The 16668-nt window shown below is 38.4% G+C and overlaps 1 protein-coding gene across 1 annotated transcript in view; it reads left to right on the top strand.

The window, feature by feature from the left end:
* The window catches only part of LOC128368447 (mitogen-activated protein kinase kinase kinase kinase 4-like), an 89630-nt gene extending 82982 nt beyond the window's left edge, over positions 1–6648 (top strand). Inside the window, exons 26-32 of the mRNA XM_053329268.1 lie at positions 520–663; positions 2374–2508; positions 3744–3844; positions 4058–4207; positions 4307–4466; positions 5024–5163; positions 6374–6648. Coding sequence (XP_053185243.1) covers positions 520–663; positions 2374–2508; positions 3744–3844; positions 4058–4207; positions 4307–4466; positions 5024–5163; positions 6374–6457 — 914 coding nt within the window. The 3' untranslated portion in view covers positions 6458–6648. The remainder of the gene's footprint in view (positions 1–519; positions 664–2373; positions 2509–3743; positions 3845–4057; positions 4208–4306; positions 4467–5023; positions 5164–6373) is intronic.
* The last annotated feature ends 10020 nt before the right edge of the window (positions 6649–16668 follow it).

Here is a 16668-nt window from a genome sequence, read left to right as displayed (position 1 = left end):
AGAACATCATCATCATCATCTGCATCTCCAGAAATCATACTCTATTCTGTCCTTTATGCCATCAAAGGGATTAGATTGAAGTTCATTTCAATTTGTATCAGTAAAAAGATGAAAAGTAGATGAATTTGTTTTTGTCCTGGTTTAACACCAGTTTAACAGTTTAACACCACTTAGCACAGCGTGTGCTATTATTAAAGCAGTGCTTAATAATATTATCTTCAGTATCCCACCATTATAACAGTTCTCAGCTATAACTGTCCACACCATCTGGTGGCAGCAAAGCTCTAATAAAGATTACTGCTCCATCTGTCTGACCAGACTGCACACTTTATTACCAGCTGTACAGTAGTCAGTGTTGTTGGAGTTTTTCTCTAAGTGTGTGTGTGTGTGTGTGTGTGTGTGTGTGTGTGTGTGTGTGTGTGTGTGTGTGTGTGTGTGTGTGTGTGTGTGTGTGTGTGTGTGTGTGTGTGTGTGTGTGTGTGTGTGTGTGTGTGTGTGTGTGTGTGTGTGTGTGTGTAGGAGTCAACCTGCTGGTGGGAACAGAAAGCGGCCTGATGCTGTTGGATCGTAGCGGTCAGGGGAAAGTTTACCCTCTGATCAACCGACGGCGCTTCCAACAGATGGATGTGTTGGAGGGACTCAACGTCCTGGTCACTATATCAGGTACACACACGCACGCACACACATACACACACACAGAGGCACAAGAGCATGCACACAGGCGCCCAAGTGGTCGAATGGGTAAAAGCACATGACATATACGCATTTCCTGTCTCTCTACTGTCAAAGAAAGGCGTCTATGCCAGAAAAAATCTTAAAAAAACAAAAAGAGCATGCACACAGACTTTAGTTTTATTACATATTATGAATTTAAGTCACGCTGGAATGAAGAACGGATCAATAGATGGACTGAAACAAACATGAAACCACACGACTGAGTCATTCACATATGGACACTATTACAAGAAAATACACAAATACATGAATTCATGCAGATTCCTTTGCATCAACATAAGTGCACACAAACAAACACACACGCACACACAGAGTTAAATTGTCATCATGAGACTAATCCAGACTTTCACTTCTTCACTTCTTCCCAGCATGCCTCTGAACTCCCACTCATATCACTCACATACCTGGAAGTGCACAGTAAAACGTGCTACATCTTGTGTTTTCTCAGACAAAATGTGACATTGTATACACACACACACACACACACACACACGCACGCGGAGGTGTTAAGTTCCACGTTCTTACTTCTCCTTCTCAATTTTACTCAGACACACACGCGCACTCGTGTCACAACAGATATTTTGAGCTAAACGGATGTTGAGTAAATCTCTGCCGAGTGAGACCACGTCATGTGTGTGTACACTATGTAACACTGACACACACTTGAGCTTTCCATGATGGAAGCAAACGCAGCAGAGCAACACACGTCGATTTCCGTCCGTGAGATGCATTTGCGGTTCCCACATGTAAAAAATGGACGTCATGGAAAGTTATATCACCGTAGTGTGTGAAGATTCTCCTCATCGGCAGCTCCTCTTTTATTTTACTTGGAGACCATATGAACAATGGCTTCATGCATTAAACATATGGCCAAATTAAAGGAGACATATTATGTTTTTTATGGTTTTATATGTAGAAATGCATCCTGCAAGTCAAAAACCAGGGCTGCAACCTGCTTTTAAAGAAACACCAACAACTTGTCCATGAGCTGCTATCCGTTCTCTAGTCTTGGTTGCTAAGGTTGTTGCTAAGGTCTTTACATGTGCTGTTTGCATTGTCCACTCTCATATTTCTGATCTGATTTTAGCTGATTATAATACTACTACTACTAATAATAATAATGCATTTTTTTAAATGCGCCTTTCAAAGAACTCAAGGTCACCTTACAAGGCTCATATAACACAACAACAGTACATCAAACAATATAAATCAGGTGACATTTAGTGCAAAGAGAATAAATGTGTGTGTGTGTGCATGCATGCATGCACACACACACTCACACAGTAATACTCAGTGTTCCTTTTCATGCTATTGTTTCCCTACTTGACTGAAACTCAGACTCATCAACTTCCTGAATGTTGCAAAACCCAGCAGAAATACAGGATGGAGGAAATCATCACAGCTCTCCTAGAGTAGAGAATTGTTATTTTCAGCCCCAAGAACAAGAGTGCTATCATCTAGAAGTGTGTTAATAGATAAATTAAGACTGAAATTAAATCTCAGGGTTGCTTTGACTTCCTCAAATTTGCAGTGTATCAATTATAAAAGGTCACGTGTGACTTTCTCCCTGCTTCTCTAAATATTTATCACCACTCCTCCCTCTCTGCTTCTCTTCTTGTGTTTCTCCATCAACGACAGGTAAGAAGAACAAGCTGCGTGTGTACTACCTGTCCTGGCTGAGGAACAAGATCCTGCACAATGACCCCGAGGTGGAGAAGAAGCAGGGTTGGACCACTGTAGGAGACCTGGAGGGTGCCGTGCACTACAAAGTTGGTAAGGAACAGACTCACAGTTTGTAAACAGAGGGGATTTTACTTATTTCATCACATTTATAAGCAGAAATACTGTGACTGGTCTGCCAAAGCATGGGAAGCTTTTTTGTCTTTGGATGTTTCCAGTCTGTTTCTATGGTTACCTGTCTGTGTAAAGGCTGGGGTAAGGTCAGGGGTCAGGGGTTGGTTTAGTGTGGTTAAAGGTCAGGATAAGAACATGAGCAGCACCCAAGCAGTGAGATATCAATCAATCAATCAATCAAACTTTATTCATATAGCAGCTTTCATACAGGCTAGTGCAGTTCAAAATACTTTACAATGAGTTTATTGACCAGCTGATAATAAGACAGAACAAGTGACAAATTAAAAGTTCATGTTTTTAATTTTCAGGCTGTTGCACGCAAGAGAAAATATGAGAAAAAGTTTTTAAAAATGAAATGAAAATAAATAATTAAATACTGTAGATAAAATAAGTCAATAAATAAGTCAAATAAGAGAGAATACGAGACAATTTATTCAAAGTTTAAAAAAACGAGGTTAAAGTAGATTAAAAAAATAAAATAAAAGAGGAAGTTTAATAAAAGCTGGTTTAAACAAGCTTACAATAGATTAAACAATACGAGATGAAGTTTATATGAAAGTTTATATTATATCTTTAATGTTCAGATTATGTCAGTTTGTTTTAGTTTGGATATAATCAGGTCAGCTGGTCATCCCTGATTTGTTATGAATGTATGTTTCCCACATCTGGATCCAGAATGGTGAGTCCTCAGCTTAGTTTACATGCCTCAGGGTCAGTTTACATTTACAATAGAAGTAATGGGAGGAAAGCCCTGGGTGAAGTAATAATGACAAACCAAGTACATCCTAGCACACATGTAACACACCGGCTGTCCTGTCTAAAATACAGAATGTCCTCTCTGATGGTAGTTGCCCGTTGAGCAAAGAGCGGCACTTCCTGTTGGAAAGCCCTCTCTGCTGATCCATTTCCTGTCCACAAGTTTTGTTCATCGATCAAATATTTTAGTTTTTTTAAAATCAGATTAGATTTTTGGAATCGCAGCTAGGAAAGTACAAGATTTTCCCCCCAAAAAAACCCTGAGATGGCCCGGATCACATCCCAAGTCTGTGTGCCACTATCACCCGCTTATGAATGCTGGTGTCCCGTCTCCATGGTAACTGAGCCCTGTCACACTCTGCTAATGATTATCTTTTTGTCACTTTAACTCTCACCAGTTAAATACGAGAGGATCAAGTTCTTGGTTCTGGCCCTGAAGAACTCAGTGGAGGTCTACGCCTGGGCTCCCAAGCCCTACCACAAGTTCATGGCCTTCAAGGTGAGTCAAGTAGTCAGATTTAACTTGTCCTGTTATTGATGATGAATACACGTACTGTCTTATATTAGTAAAGCTGCTTAAGTGATTATATCATGAGTGTTTACCTAATTTTATGTTTTTTTTATGTGTCATTTAAACTACTCTTTCATTAAAAAGTCTTGGTGCTGCTTTGCTGTCATTATTTCTCATGTTTTTCTTATTTGTGTGTTTCAGTCGTTTGGTGACCTGGTGCACAAGCCCCTGCTGGTGGACTTGACCGTAGAGGAAGGTCAGAGGTTAAAGGTAATCTACGGCTCATGCTCAGGCTTCCATGCCGTGGATGTGGACTCTGGAGCCGTCTACGACATTTATCTCCCTACACACGTAAGAACTAACTCGTATACACACCAACTGTTCAAACAATTCCTAAACTGTTTGCCGTGTGAGTCAACCTGTGATTGATTGCTATTGGTTGGTCTCCAGATCCAAACCAACATCCAGTCTCACGCCATCATCATCCTACCCAACACCGACGGCATCGAGCTGCTGGTGTGCTACGAGGACGAGGGCGTCTACGTCAACACCTACGGGCGCATCACCAAGGATGTGGTGCTGCAGTGGGGGGAGATGCCCACCTCAGTGGGTCAGTCAAAGACATCACATAAAGGATCAGTTCACATTTTTAGCTTAATAGATAAAACCAAAAAGTTTGAAGTAAAGCACTGAATAAAATAGAAGGAATTTATCAGATGAATTCAAATGTTATTAAATACATATAAACTGAACAGTGTGATCATTTAAAAATGCATATCTTAATCTTGAATTTACATGTATTCAATTTCACTTTTCACTCAATTAACTTCTACTTCCACACATAATGCTCACTACATCCTCTAACATGTACTATAACATCCAGCACTTTTTTTCTCAGTGGATCAAATTCTTTATAAGGATTAGTTGATTATTGATTGCTCATTAATTAACACATGCTCTCACACACACACACACACACACACACACACACACACACACACCTAGGCACTTGCATCGATCATTCGTCCTACAGCTGCAGAGGAATCACACACACACACACACACACACTTTGCATGAGATCTGTTCCACGTTTATCTCTCTTTAAGTAACTTGTGATTTTTTTTTTATATATCGTTACTATCAGCTGACTTTAATTCCTCTCTGCAGCTTACATTCGTTCCAATCAGATCATGGGTTGGGGTGAGAAGGCCATAGAGATCCGCTCGGTGGAGACGGGCCATCTGGATGGTGTCTTCATGCACAAGAGAGCCCAGAGACTTAAGTTCCTCTGTGAAAGAAACGACAAGGTGAGATGTCCATGAATGCATCACGATCACATGTTATTTCAAACATCTACTATAGAAGAAAAGATGATCACAGCAGGGCTTCCTGAAGGACAGTAGAATCTCATGCTGTATTTCTTCCCAACATTGAAAGTGAATTAGGTCAATTGTTAACTCACCAAAACACATTTCCCCCCAGAGTGTCAGACATGTGGGATGTAACTACCAGATGTGGAAGTAACGTCTAACTGCTCTAGTTTCTCTTCTCTGTTTGGTCCAGAAACTAAAATGTGTACTGTTCTCTTCTGTTCCTTTGCAGGAACTCTCATGAGTTCCTGCACTGGACTGTAACATATGGGAATGATGTTTCAAATGATTCCAGTTACATTTTTTGGGATGTCCCCCTTTAGTTTAATTACCCAACAAATTAAGTGACTGAGTTTTTCCATCTTTTTTTAGTCAGTATTTAATTGACTAAACCTGAACGTGACCACCATTCATTTATTATGCTAATTAACACTGGAAAAAAATAAATAATAATAAGTCACTTTATTTATAGAGCACTTTTCAAAATCCAAGGTACAAAGTGCTTCACAAGGCAGTAAACACATCATTTTAAAGGAGACTAACAAACTAATATAAACAATTTGATGAAAACCAATTCATTTTAGGAAAAAAGCATGTATAGACAATCCATATTTAAAGAAGATAAAATTTCAAAATTCAAGAAAAAACTAAACTCAAAAATCAAATTGAAAGGCTCTCTGATAAAAGGATGTTTTAAGAAGGGAAATGAAAGAGATCATTTGACAGGTTTTTCAAATTAAATGTAGTTGAAGAAATTCTACAATTGTGATTGGTGTGCTGATGTGGACTGAACTAAGGCTGTGAAATGTAAAATATCTATAATAATAATATCAATAATAATATCAATAATGATGTATTTATTATGACAATATTGCAAATGCAGTTATTGATTGTATTGTATTAAACACCAGGTTAACAAGTTAAAAATCAAACTGCCCATAAACTAGTGTGAGTCATCCACTGTAACATTACATCTGTGTGTGTGTGTGTGTGTGTGTGTGTGTGTGTGTGTGTGTGTGTGTGTGTGTGTGTGTGTGTGTGTGCGTGTATGTGTGTGCGTGTATGTGTGTGTGTGTGTGTGTGTGTGTGTGTGTGTGTGTGTGTGTGTGTGTGTGTGTGTGTGTGTGTGTGTGTGTGTCCTCTTCAGGTGTTCTTCGCCTCCGTTCGGTCCGGAGGATCCAGCCAGGTCTACTTTATGACTCTGGGCCGAAGCAACCTGCTCAGCTGGTAGAGGTCCACACACCCTGCCCTCCTCCTCCTCCTCCTCTTCCTCTTCCTCATCCTCCTCCTTATCCTCCACCCTCGCTAACACTGGATCTCAGAACCCACCGTCGATGTCTTGTCAGCGCTCTGACAACCAAAAAAGAACAAAAAAACACAGAACAAAACCAGACCTTTGGACCAGAAGATGAATTCCCCCCCCCCCCCCCCCAAAAAAAAAGGAGCTGAGGCGCTACTCCATCCTAACACCACATCTGCCTGCGATGCAGCGACAGCCGCTCCACGTATTCGTCGTCGCCCCCTTTTCAAACACCTGAAGTGTACAAAAAGAAATTGAAAGGAGGAAGAAATTAATTAAAATGTGAATTCAAGAAAAAGGAGAGGGGGTGGGGGGGGTGGGGGGTAAACAAGCTTTTTTGTGTTCCCCTCTCCGTTTTTCTTGGTGCTCGTTAGATTTACATCATTGTCCGGCTGCTCAGTAAAGCCTGAGGTCTTCTAAAACTACTAGTACTGCTACCACTACTATTACTACTACTGCTACTCCTTCTCTGCCCTCCACCCTAACCACCCCCCCCCACCCCCCCACCTCACACCCTCTCCTCCTTTCTAGTGAGCGTTTCACAGGGCCGCTGGGGTCAGAGTCTGTTGTATTAAATGCTACAGTGGTATGTGTAAATGTTTTGTTTTTTTCCGTTCGGTCCAATTACTGCTGACGTTGGCTGGTTTTAGTCAGCTGGAGCCAATGAGAGCGGTGAGAAGCTTAGGGGGAGGGGCGTAATAATTTAGGATTTTATCGTAAGTCATGTTCGATGGGACTCGACAGGATGGCGTGCGTGTGCGTGTTGTTGAAGTATTGTGTTGTTCGGACAGGTGCTTTACAAAAAAAAAAGGGTGGCGATAGAGAGAGCGCGATTGGAGAAGAGAAGATGGATTTCAGAATAGTATTTTTTGAATTATCGCTATTATTATTATTATTATTATTATTATAATTATTATGATTATTCCTTGAAGATAAGTGTAACTATGTGGAGTTAAACATGTCTTTTACCTTGTTTTTTTTTTGTTTTGTTTGTTTTAAAAAAAAAAAAAGATTTACGCACATCCAACCACATGTCCACAGTTTTGCTTGCTTTTATTCTGAAAAACCCACAGAAGTGAGAGGTGTGTTTGTCTACAAAGAAAGAGATGTGTGGGTGCGTCACAAGAAGAAGAAGAAGAAGAAAAAAAAAAAAATAAATAATGGTGTCTATGTATAATAAAAGTTCATTTAATCTTCCGGATAGTGTCAGTGGTCATGATTTTGCCCTCATCGGTCAAACATGAGCACCTAAACTCAACTCGGGGCGTAGTAGGACGATCACACGATGTCTCCACAACTCCACAAACTTGAACTGCTGTGAATAGTCATATATGAAATGATAATTAAAAATAAAAGAAAAAAAAGAGAGATAATAAAGCAGAGGAGGGAAGTTAGGTATGTGTGCGTGCGAATCAGAAGAGAAAGGTGTCAGAGAGGTAAAAAGCATGAGTCAGCAGGTTTTGTTTCAGTAAGGAAGGAGCTTTTTTCTATCTTCCATTTCGTTACTCTGAATCCTTTCTTTTATTTCCTCTCTACCATTTGTATCATTTGTATGAATGCAATGCACTAAGTGTCAAGAATGTAGAAAGACTTCTTACTGTGTGGTCCAAGGCATGAGATGATGATGATGATGTTTTTGCTTTGTATCTTGTCACAAGTGATCAATCCTTTAGATGTTCAATTTCAAAGTAAAAGACGATTGAAAAGCTGCAGCAGTGGAGCCTCTACGTCAGGTGTAGATATTTTTCTGGGGGGTTTTTTTGGAGAAAAGCGGGGGGCGACAACTTTTTCTTTTTTTTTCTTTTGCTTTTGTTTTTCAACCATTTTCACAGCTGTGAACATCTGTTTGGAAACGAGCACCGAGAGAGAGAGCATCAGAGTGGAGGAGGGTTGTCACGGCAACCCCTTCGAGTTCACTTTCGCTCTTTTCCCATCAAACGAGGATGTAAACCTTCTGAATCCAACATTTCGGACTCTGGATTTTTAGTGTTTTGTGTAAAAACACAGGCGACACAGACACAGAGCAGAACCTTTCCTCATTCAGCTGTTGGTAAAGAAACTGAAGACGGAAACCCACTTCTTTTTGGGAAGGAATCTTTTTCTTCTTTTTTTTTGGTTTTGCGCCCCTCACTTCCTGCTCCAGTGGATATTTAAATTGTCTGTATATGTGAAAGACTGAGCAGCAAACTTGCAGCATCGATCTCCTTCAGGCCATCTGCCCCAAAGCTGGATTTTCCCCCGTTTCCACAGCGACTGACAGATTGCACATTGTTCACTGAGAAAAAAAAAACAAAAACAAAAAAAAAAGTGAGGGAGGGAGGGAGGGAGGAGAGGGGATGCAAAGGTAAAGATAAAGCAGAGTCCAGTTTGCTCTCTGACTTCATGTCCAAACACATCTTTGACAAACACAATCACACACACACACACACACACAGGAGCACTGACATGTTTAAAGGTCTCTTCCCTCCCCTCGTTATGGAGAAGCTGTTATTGTCTGAGGTGTGTGTGTGTGTGCAGTAGTACCGCTGTGTGTCTCTTATTGCATCAAGGCCTTGAACAGATGATGTATTGACTTTATGATAAAAAAAACAAACATGTATTGATTATTGATTATTGCTATTTAAAAAAGGATGAGATATTAATCTACAGGTATGAGAAAACACATTGGAGAAGTGCCAAGAGGGCAGCATTTAAAACATGTTAACCTATTGTTATAATGAAAAAGAAAACAACAACCACTACTTAGAACTCCTTTTTTTTTTTTTTTTTTTTTTTTAAATAAGAAAATCACTTGAAGCATTGTGTATTCTTAAGTTTTAGAGCTTAGTCGGGAAGCTTAACAATAGATTTCTGTTGTTTCTGTAAGTCAGTGTATACGTGAATATGCGACTGCGGTGGTTTAATATTATTATGCTCACCTTAGGTGGAGAAATGTTTACAGAGGCGATGTTTTGTTCCACTAATGTGCATCACAGTATTTATGTTTAATGCATATATGCGTCATTAATTCTTTGTTGGGGTTTTTTTTGTTGCTTTTTTGAGCCCAGTTTTTATTGGATATTTTCTTTTTTTTTCTTTTTTTGTTGTTGTTGTTTTTGGTCATCACCCCTGCTCCACTCAATAACCTACTTACAAAACAATAACGAACACACATGTTGTTCATTTCAGGTATTCACATTCACTTCAAAATAACGTTGAAACATTGCAGTATAATGCCCCCTCCCCCCTCTTCCCCCTCCCTCTCCCCCCACCCGCAGGCTTGGACGTGAGGCAACGTGTTTTTTTGTTTTGTTTTATTTCCTCTGCTGTTTCTGCCATGCTACTCTAACTTATGTCCTCTCTGTGTATGACAGGAAGTCGTGTATTTTCCTGAAGGTTTTTTTTTTCTTTGAATAAACTTTAAAAGTAATTTTAAACAAAAAAAAGTGCGTCTCATCTTTCACTCTAAAGCCTCTTGCTGTTCCTCATGTTGTTGGTTCCCGAAATCATACATGCAGACTTGTTAAAGGGAACATGTTGTAACACATGTTGGTTAACTTGTTGGTTAACACGTCAGCTTCACTGTCATATTTCCATATTTCACCTGAGAGCACCATCTGTACGCAGTGAAACAATGCTGCCAGCTGTTGAAGTGAATCTTTTATATTGTGGTATTGATGAATTAACCATTCACATGAAAACTCATTGAAAGAAACCTAGTATGGTACTGGTGTGTTGTAAACTCTGACTTCTCGGTGAGTCCATCCTGCGGTGTGTGTGGGTTTCTGAACCCTTCTGAAAAAAAGAGAAGTCGTGACAGATGTTTTTTTCTGAGGGTGTCTTATGTAACGGGCAATTTATTGGTATGAGAAGTTTGTTGTCTGGAAGAAGGGATTTTTTAAAATACATTTATGCAATATATACTTCATGCAGTTTCATGAGGTACTTCTTTGTCTTACAACACTCTTATTGCTAAAAAAAAAAAGTGTAGTGCAGCTGTTTTCTCTGAAAGATCTAAAATAATCTAAAAATAATGGAAAAAAGGTTCCACACACTCTGTCTTGCTCACTTCTGTTTGTTTTAACCTTTCCAGTTGTCCTTGGGTAAAATTTGACCCGTTTAAAAGAGAAAAAAATATATCAGAAATATGGATTGATTTCATCGAACTGCCTGAAAATCACATAGATGTTTTCTTACTACATTCTGTGCAAGTATAATCATCACCACTTTCACTGTATTGGGTGATCATTTGTACTTTATGCTTTATAAACAACAACAAAACGGGTCAATTTTGAGCTAACGGGACAACAGGTGTTATTAAGTGCTTATTTAAATGGTTTCAGAACTGTATCCTGACTACACTTTGGCCACTTTGTGATAACCCATCAACATATTTTCTTTTTGTGATCTTAAATTTATTTCAAATAATTCGAATTTCTGCTTTTTTTTAACTTTAAAATAAGTTATAGTTTCATTTCAATGATCATTTCCAAAAGTAAGTGTCAAGTTGGAATGAAGTTGTCTAAAAAAAAAGTTTTGGGTGATAATTTATACTCTATGCTTTACTTCTTGAAAGATCACTGACTAACTGATGATCACCTTAGTTGATACAGGTATTGTGCATCACCTGTCAGATTATAGAAATAGAAAGAACAGAAAAATATCACAATGAAAAAATACAATAGACAAACAGTACAATTAAGGACATGATGTTACTTGATCAGTAAATATGATCTACAATAGAACAATACACCATAGGATACTCACTAGAATTAAGAAATAAGACACTGATCACTAGGACACTTAGTAATTACACAGACTCCATAAGAAGTAAGAAAAAGCTCCTGTATCATTAGATAAAACAGTCACATTAGCCACATTAGCAACAAGCTTCAGTCATTGTTGGTGTCATTTTATATTTAACCCTTAAACAGGCAGGAGTGGAAACATGAGATGTGAAAAATAAAATCCTAGTCATCTCATGTACACATAAGTAAAACATTTAAATAAATACATTTTTTAAATATTTTGTATATTTTGGGGGTTTTATGAGTTGTATCTCCTCCAAGATACATTACCCTTATTATTAAGGTATAAAATGGTTTTAATGGTAAAAACAACTGAATGCTTTATGAATATCATACATACTGATTCTTCTTCTTCTAAGCTGATTTTTATCATTTCTATCAAATATAAACCGACCAAACAAGCTTTAATTCTACCAATCTAGTTCAGTGTTAAAGAGTCTGTATCTCCTGGTGCACGCTTCCTGGGTTAGGGTTAGAATAATAATAACACAATCACCAGAATAAAAGAAAAACATAGAGAAAATACATATTTATATTATAGGAAGGGCTTAGTTGTGTCTCATTATTACTGGTACAGTATGTGTTGTGATTTTTTGAGGATCAGATGGGTTCATGCAGTGTGTTAGACAGGCTGAGATCTCTGTTGAGGGAATTGAACATGTTAGGTTTCACTTTGTCAAAAAACAGAAAGAATTGTTGCCACATGCGTCTGATTCATTGGGATTCTGGTCATTTGGATGAGATGCTGTTACATTACTTTGTTCATTATTAGTTTTGGTCACGTTCTCACTCACCTTAACATTAAAAAACTACTTTGGTTACATCCTGGACTTTGTCATACATGATGATGAAACAATGGCAGTTTCCTGTTAGAGTACGACGCTCTATACTCCATCTCATCTTTACAAATAATATCTTTTTACAACAAGTTAGTTTTTTAATCACCAGAACTCTTTTTTTATGATAAATTGTGGCTCCATCCATTCCATCCACCACATAGATGCAAAACCCATAATGACATATGGGGTGATAGTTGGAGGGAGTCCAGATATAATGCTGTGGGGGTGGAAAGTGAATTCCTCAGCTCAGCCCATTAAAAACAAAAAAACACAAAGCAGGTCTGACAAACTGTTTAACCAGCTGTCCGGTGTAATCAAGTATCAGGATATCACACGTACTGAAGCCATCTGAAGAATTCCCAAAACACGCAACATCTCCTGTTTTCTCAATGACCAATCATTAGAGACTAATGAACAGCATGTTCTGTCACCTTTTAACCTGCCTGTATTTAAGACACACTTCTTCTGTTTGCCATTGCTCATTTTTCATGTACTTGGTGCCATCCAAAAAAACATAAGCATAACACATGAATTCCAGTCAATTCTTCTCCCCAGTGGCTCAGAGATGAGCAAGATCTGCTGAGGTTAAAGTTCATCTTGTCCTCTTTGTTAGGAGTAAATGTCATCATCGTCATCAGAATGTAAAAGTCCAGTTTGAACAGATGATGTTCATTTGCTGGGGTTTGCTTAATCATTTGAAAGTATTTGATTCTTTTTTTTTCTCCATGGCAACTACAAGCAACACCCAACTGTCCTAATAAGTAATGAGAGAAAAGCAGATTATGGACTATTTGAAATGTCCACATACTCGTCACAGTACTCAGAACCAATAGAACAGCTGTGCTTTTATTTCTCTGGGTATTTCTAAGAGAGGCAGAAGAAGGTAGAGGAGATCACAGTTCAAGGTTTCATAGAAATCTGAACAAGCTGAAGTCTGGACTGTTGCTTGCATTGATGTGTCTGAGGACAGTGAGACATGAGTTAACCCTTAAACAGGCAGGAGTGAAACATTATATGATGTCACTAGTTATCTCATTTGCACTGAAGTAAAGCATTTCCACAAATATATGTTTTTTTTAATATACTTGGGATTTCATGAGTTGTATGTCCAAAAGGATACGTTGCCCCCTATTAATGTATTAAAATGGTCATAATGGTAAATAATTGAATGAAGTGGTACATTCTTGCCTTCCCTGGTTATTAATACTAGTTTCTAAACTGATTTTGACCATTTATATCAAAGTATAGACCTACAACAAGCTTCAATTCTACCAATCCAGTTCTATCAATTCAAGGCACATACTATTGAACTATCACCTTAACCAATCATGCTCCTAACAGGCTGTTAAAGAGTCCGTATCTCCTGGTGCACGTTGCCTGTTTAAGGGTTAAAAGAAGTCCAATCAGCAGTGCACATGGACAGGACTACATCATTTTACATTATTTTGTTAACCAGTGTTTCTTCTCATTATCAGTCACTGTTGATCTGAACACAGAGAACTGTGTCACTCTGCAACAAAATGAATTAAACATGAGTTGTTATGGTAACTGGTATTATGGGATTGTCTGTATTACACCCAGTCAGTTTGCATCATCAAAAGCACTCATTTGACTGTCATGAATATGTCTATATAGGAAAATATCCAGTCAGTATGAATATGCCAGCTCAAGTGTATTGAGTAATACACAAGAATGCACAATGAACACCGTAGTTTCTACGCATGGAGATGACAAAACAGTGAGTCATGCTGCTGTTACACAGCTGTTTTAAACATGTGTTTATACAGGGAAGACCAGCTGTGTGCCAAGGGTTTGTTTTTCTATTATTTTTTTTCGTCAGTGACTTTAAATATTTGGGCAATTATTTATTTATGATTGATTTGTTGTAGAAAGCTGTTTTACACACTCAAACAGCCCAATGAGGTCACTGGAGCAGGGAGGGTTAGTGCTTTGCTTAAAGGCAACCAGTGATGACAGGTCTGTTAATCAGTCATATATCCACTAAGAGTAATATTACAGTGAAACCTCATCATCATTTTTAGAATGGAGAACTGCTTGATAGAATCTTCAGCTTTCACTGGAAAACAGTTCAGATTACTGTCTTTTTATTTTAAAGTTGACATTATTTGACGTACTTGATCAAATTCTGGTAAAAAGGGAAACATAATCTAAAAATTCAATCCATAAATAGAATGAAGGCCTATTTCACGCTTGCCTAGTTTCTGATGCTTCCTGTAATCCCACCCTGTAGTGGATGTGATTTGTAAGATATGAATCAGAAATGAGAAATAGATAATTAATAATTTCATATACTCATTCACAATATGTCACTTCTATATTTTTCCTGTGTTTCGCAAAACTGGCCTGAATCCATGGATGCAGATGATTGAGAGTCAGAGAGACAAAGAGAAACTTTTAAAAATATTTTATTACAATGTCCTAAAGTAAAGGCGAGGCTTCTTAGCAGGACTCAACCCTGTTACAGTTATAATGTTACCTGCCCTGATGAACGTGCACACACTCACACACCACAACACAAAGGGGCGTGTTGCATATTTCATAATAGAATGGCTAGCTTATTATTCACTAATCAGGAGATAATAAAAGCAATAATGAAACAATACAGAAGCTGTCATCAATGCCTGTGGACTGCTCCTTTTCCAGTTTTATTACAACTATCAGCTTTCTGCCCATATGACTCATACCTAACCTAACCCTAACCCAACAGTTCTAGATATAAAGGAATTGGTTCAGAGGGCAGATCCAATGATGTCACAGTTACAGTTTCGGTACAAGGTAAGGACAATAAAATAGAGACACTTCCCAAAATAATAGTCATTGGAAAAATACTTAGTCTTTGTATTGGTTTCATAGGGGGGAAAAAATCTATTTTATGTAGATAACTCTTAAAAGTGTCAGAAATATGCAATCTCTAGGAGTGTCTTTAAAATCAAACGATCAAATATACGGATTAATCATGTGACTCCAGAATGACACATACGAGTGTTTTCTAATCAGGCGTCCATGTTGGCAGTAATTAGCAAGTTAACATCATTTGTCTGTGCTTTCCAACATTCTTACACATCACGTGATCACGTGACAGTGCTGTGGTTTAAGTCTGGTTTAAGTCTGGTTAGGTTTAGGCACAAAAAACACTTATCCTACTTTAAGAGAAAGATCTGATCACTTTGTTAAGGTTAGGCACTAATGTTACTACTACGGCAAAGTTAGCTAACCTTTGTGTCAACCACTGCATTCCAAAATTGGGTTAAAACAAGAAACAAACAGTAGTTGGTTAAGTGTGGTAAAGTGGTTGAGTCCACTGTGGGGTTCATGTGTGTCAACTACAGAGCTGGAACTTCCAGGAGGCAGTTAGCTTTAGCTTAGCATAAAGGCAGGAAGCAGTGGAAACCAGGCAGCCTGGCTCTGTCCACTGTTAAAAAGTACACCTAAAAAGATAACTACACATTGTTTCTCCATAGTTTATCTGTACATCAACAGAAATGTAAAAAAAAAAACAAAAAAAAAAAAACTACAAATTAAACTACAAAGTTTTCTAGGCAGTTTATTCACCCACGCCTCACTCCATGATGTGATAACTCCAACATGTCAAACCCAACTGTTGGTTTCCAGGACATTTTTTAAAATTTAAAGTCGAAACATTTTGAATAAAACAAGTCTTGATGCTTTAATAAGCACACACACATTTCTATACACCTCTAACTTCCTGGAGTGGCAGCAGAAATGTAAGAGATGAACACATCTTAAACATTGAGCAAAAAAATCCCAAATAATTTGCTATATATTGTTACTCTCCTGTGTGGATAGTCAATGTGTGTGTGTGTGTGTGTGTGTGTGTGTGACTACATGTGTGTGCTCTCATACCTAAGCAAACAGATATGTCCACCAGTGACGCAATGAAGGGACGATCCCAGAGGAACCGGCAACAACAACAGTTGTTACACTATTTATTCAGAATGAACCTGCAGGAAATCTCTATGTGTGACTACAGCTCTCCTCTTACCATGTATATGTATGTGTGTGTGTAAGTGTGTGTGCGTATATACTGTGTATGTGTGTGTTTTGTGGAGTCAGCAGGCATGAGTTGTGAGCTGTACACTATGCTGCGTTACATTGGGAAACCTGAGAAATTTCCATGTCAGGGGTGGGAACCTTGAAAAGAGAGTGAGGTTCCCCCTGCTCTGACAAGACACTCACTATATGGTTGGACTGTCTGCGCTATCAGCACATCTGTCTGATATCACTGTCACACTGCTGGGACCAATATCACCTGTACACTGTAAGTAAACCATACTACTCTATGTGTATGTGTGCGTTTCTGTGTGTGTGTGTGTGTGTGTGTGTGTGAGTGTGTGTGCGTGCTTGCAATAATATGCTATGCTTACACACATACAGTATATAGATGTATATTTGAGTATGTAGTCATATGTTACAGACTAATCTACTCATTTCAATGTGTTTGTGATGCTGTATAATAATATATTTGTGTGTTGAC

Source organism: Scomber japonicus, chromosome 11 (genome assembly GCF_027409825.1).
Source record: "Scomber japonicus isolate fScoJap1 chromosome 11, fScoJap1.pri, whole genome shotgun sequence".
Classification (NCBI taxonomy): Eukaryota; Metazoa; Chordata; class Actinopteri; order Scombriformes; family Scombridae; genus Scomber; species Scomber japonicus.
The sequence above is the reverse complement of the archived record's forward strand: the minus strand, read 5'-3'. Positions and strand labels throughout refer to the sequence as shown.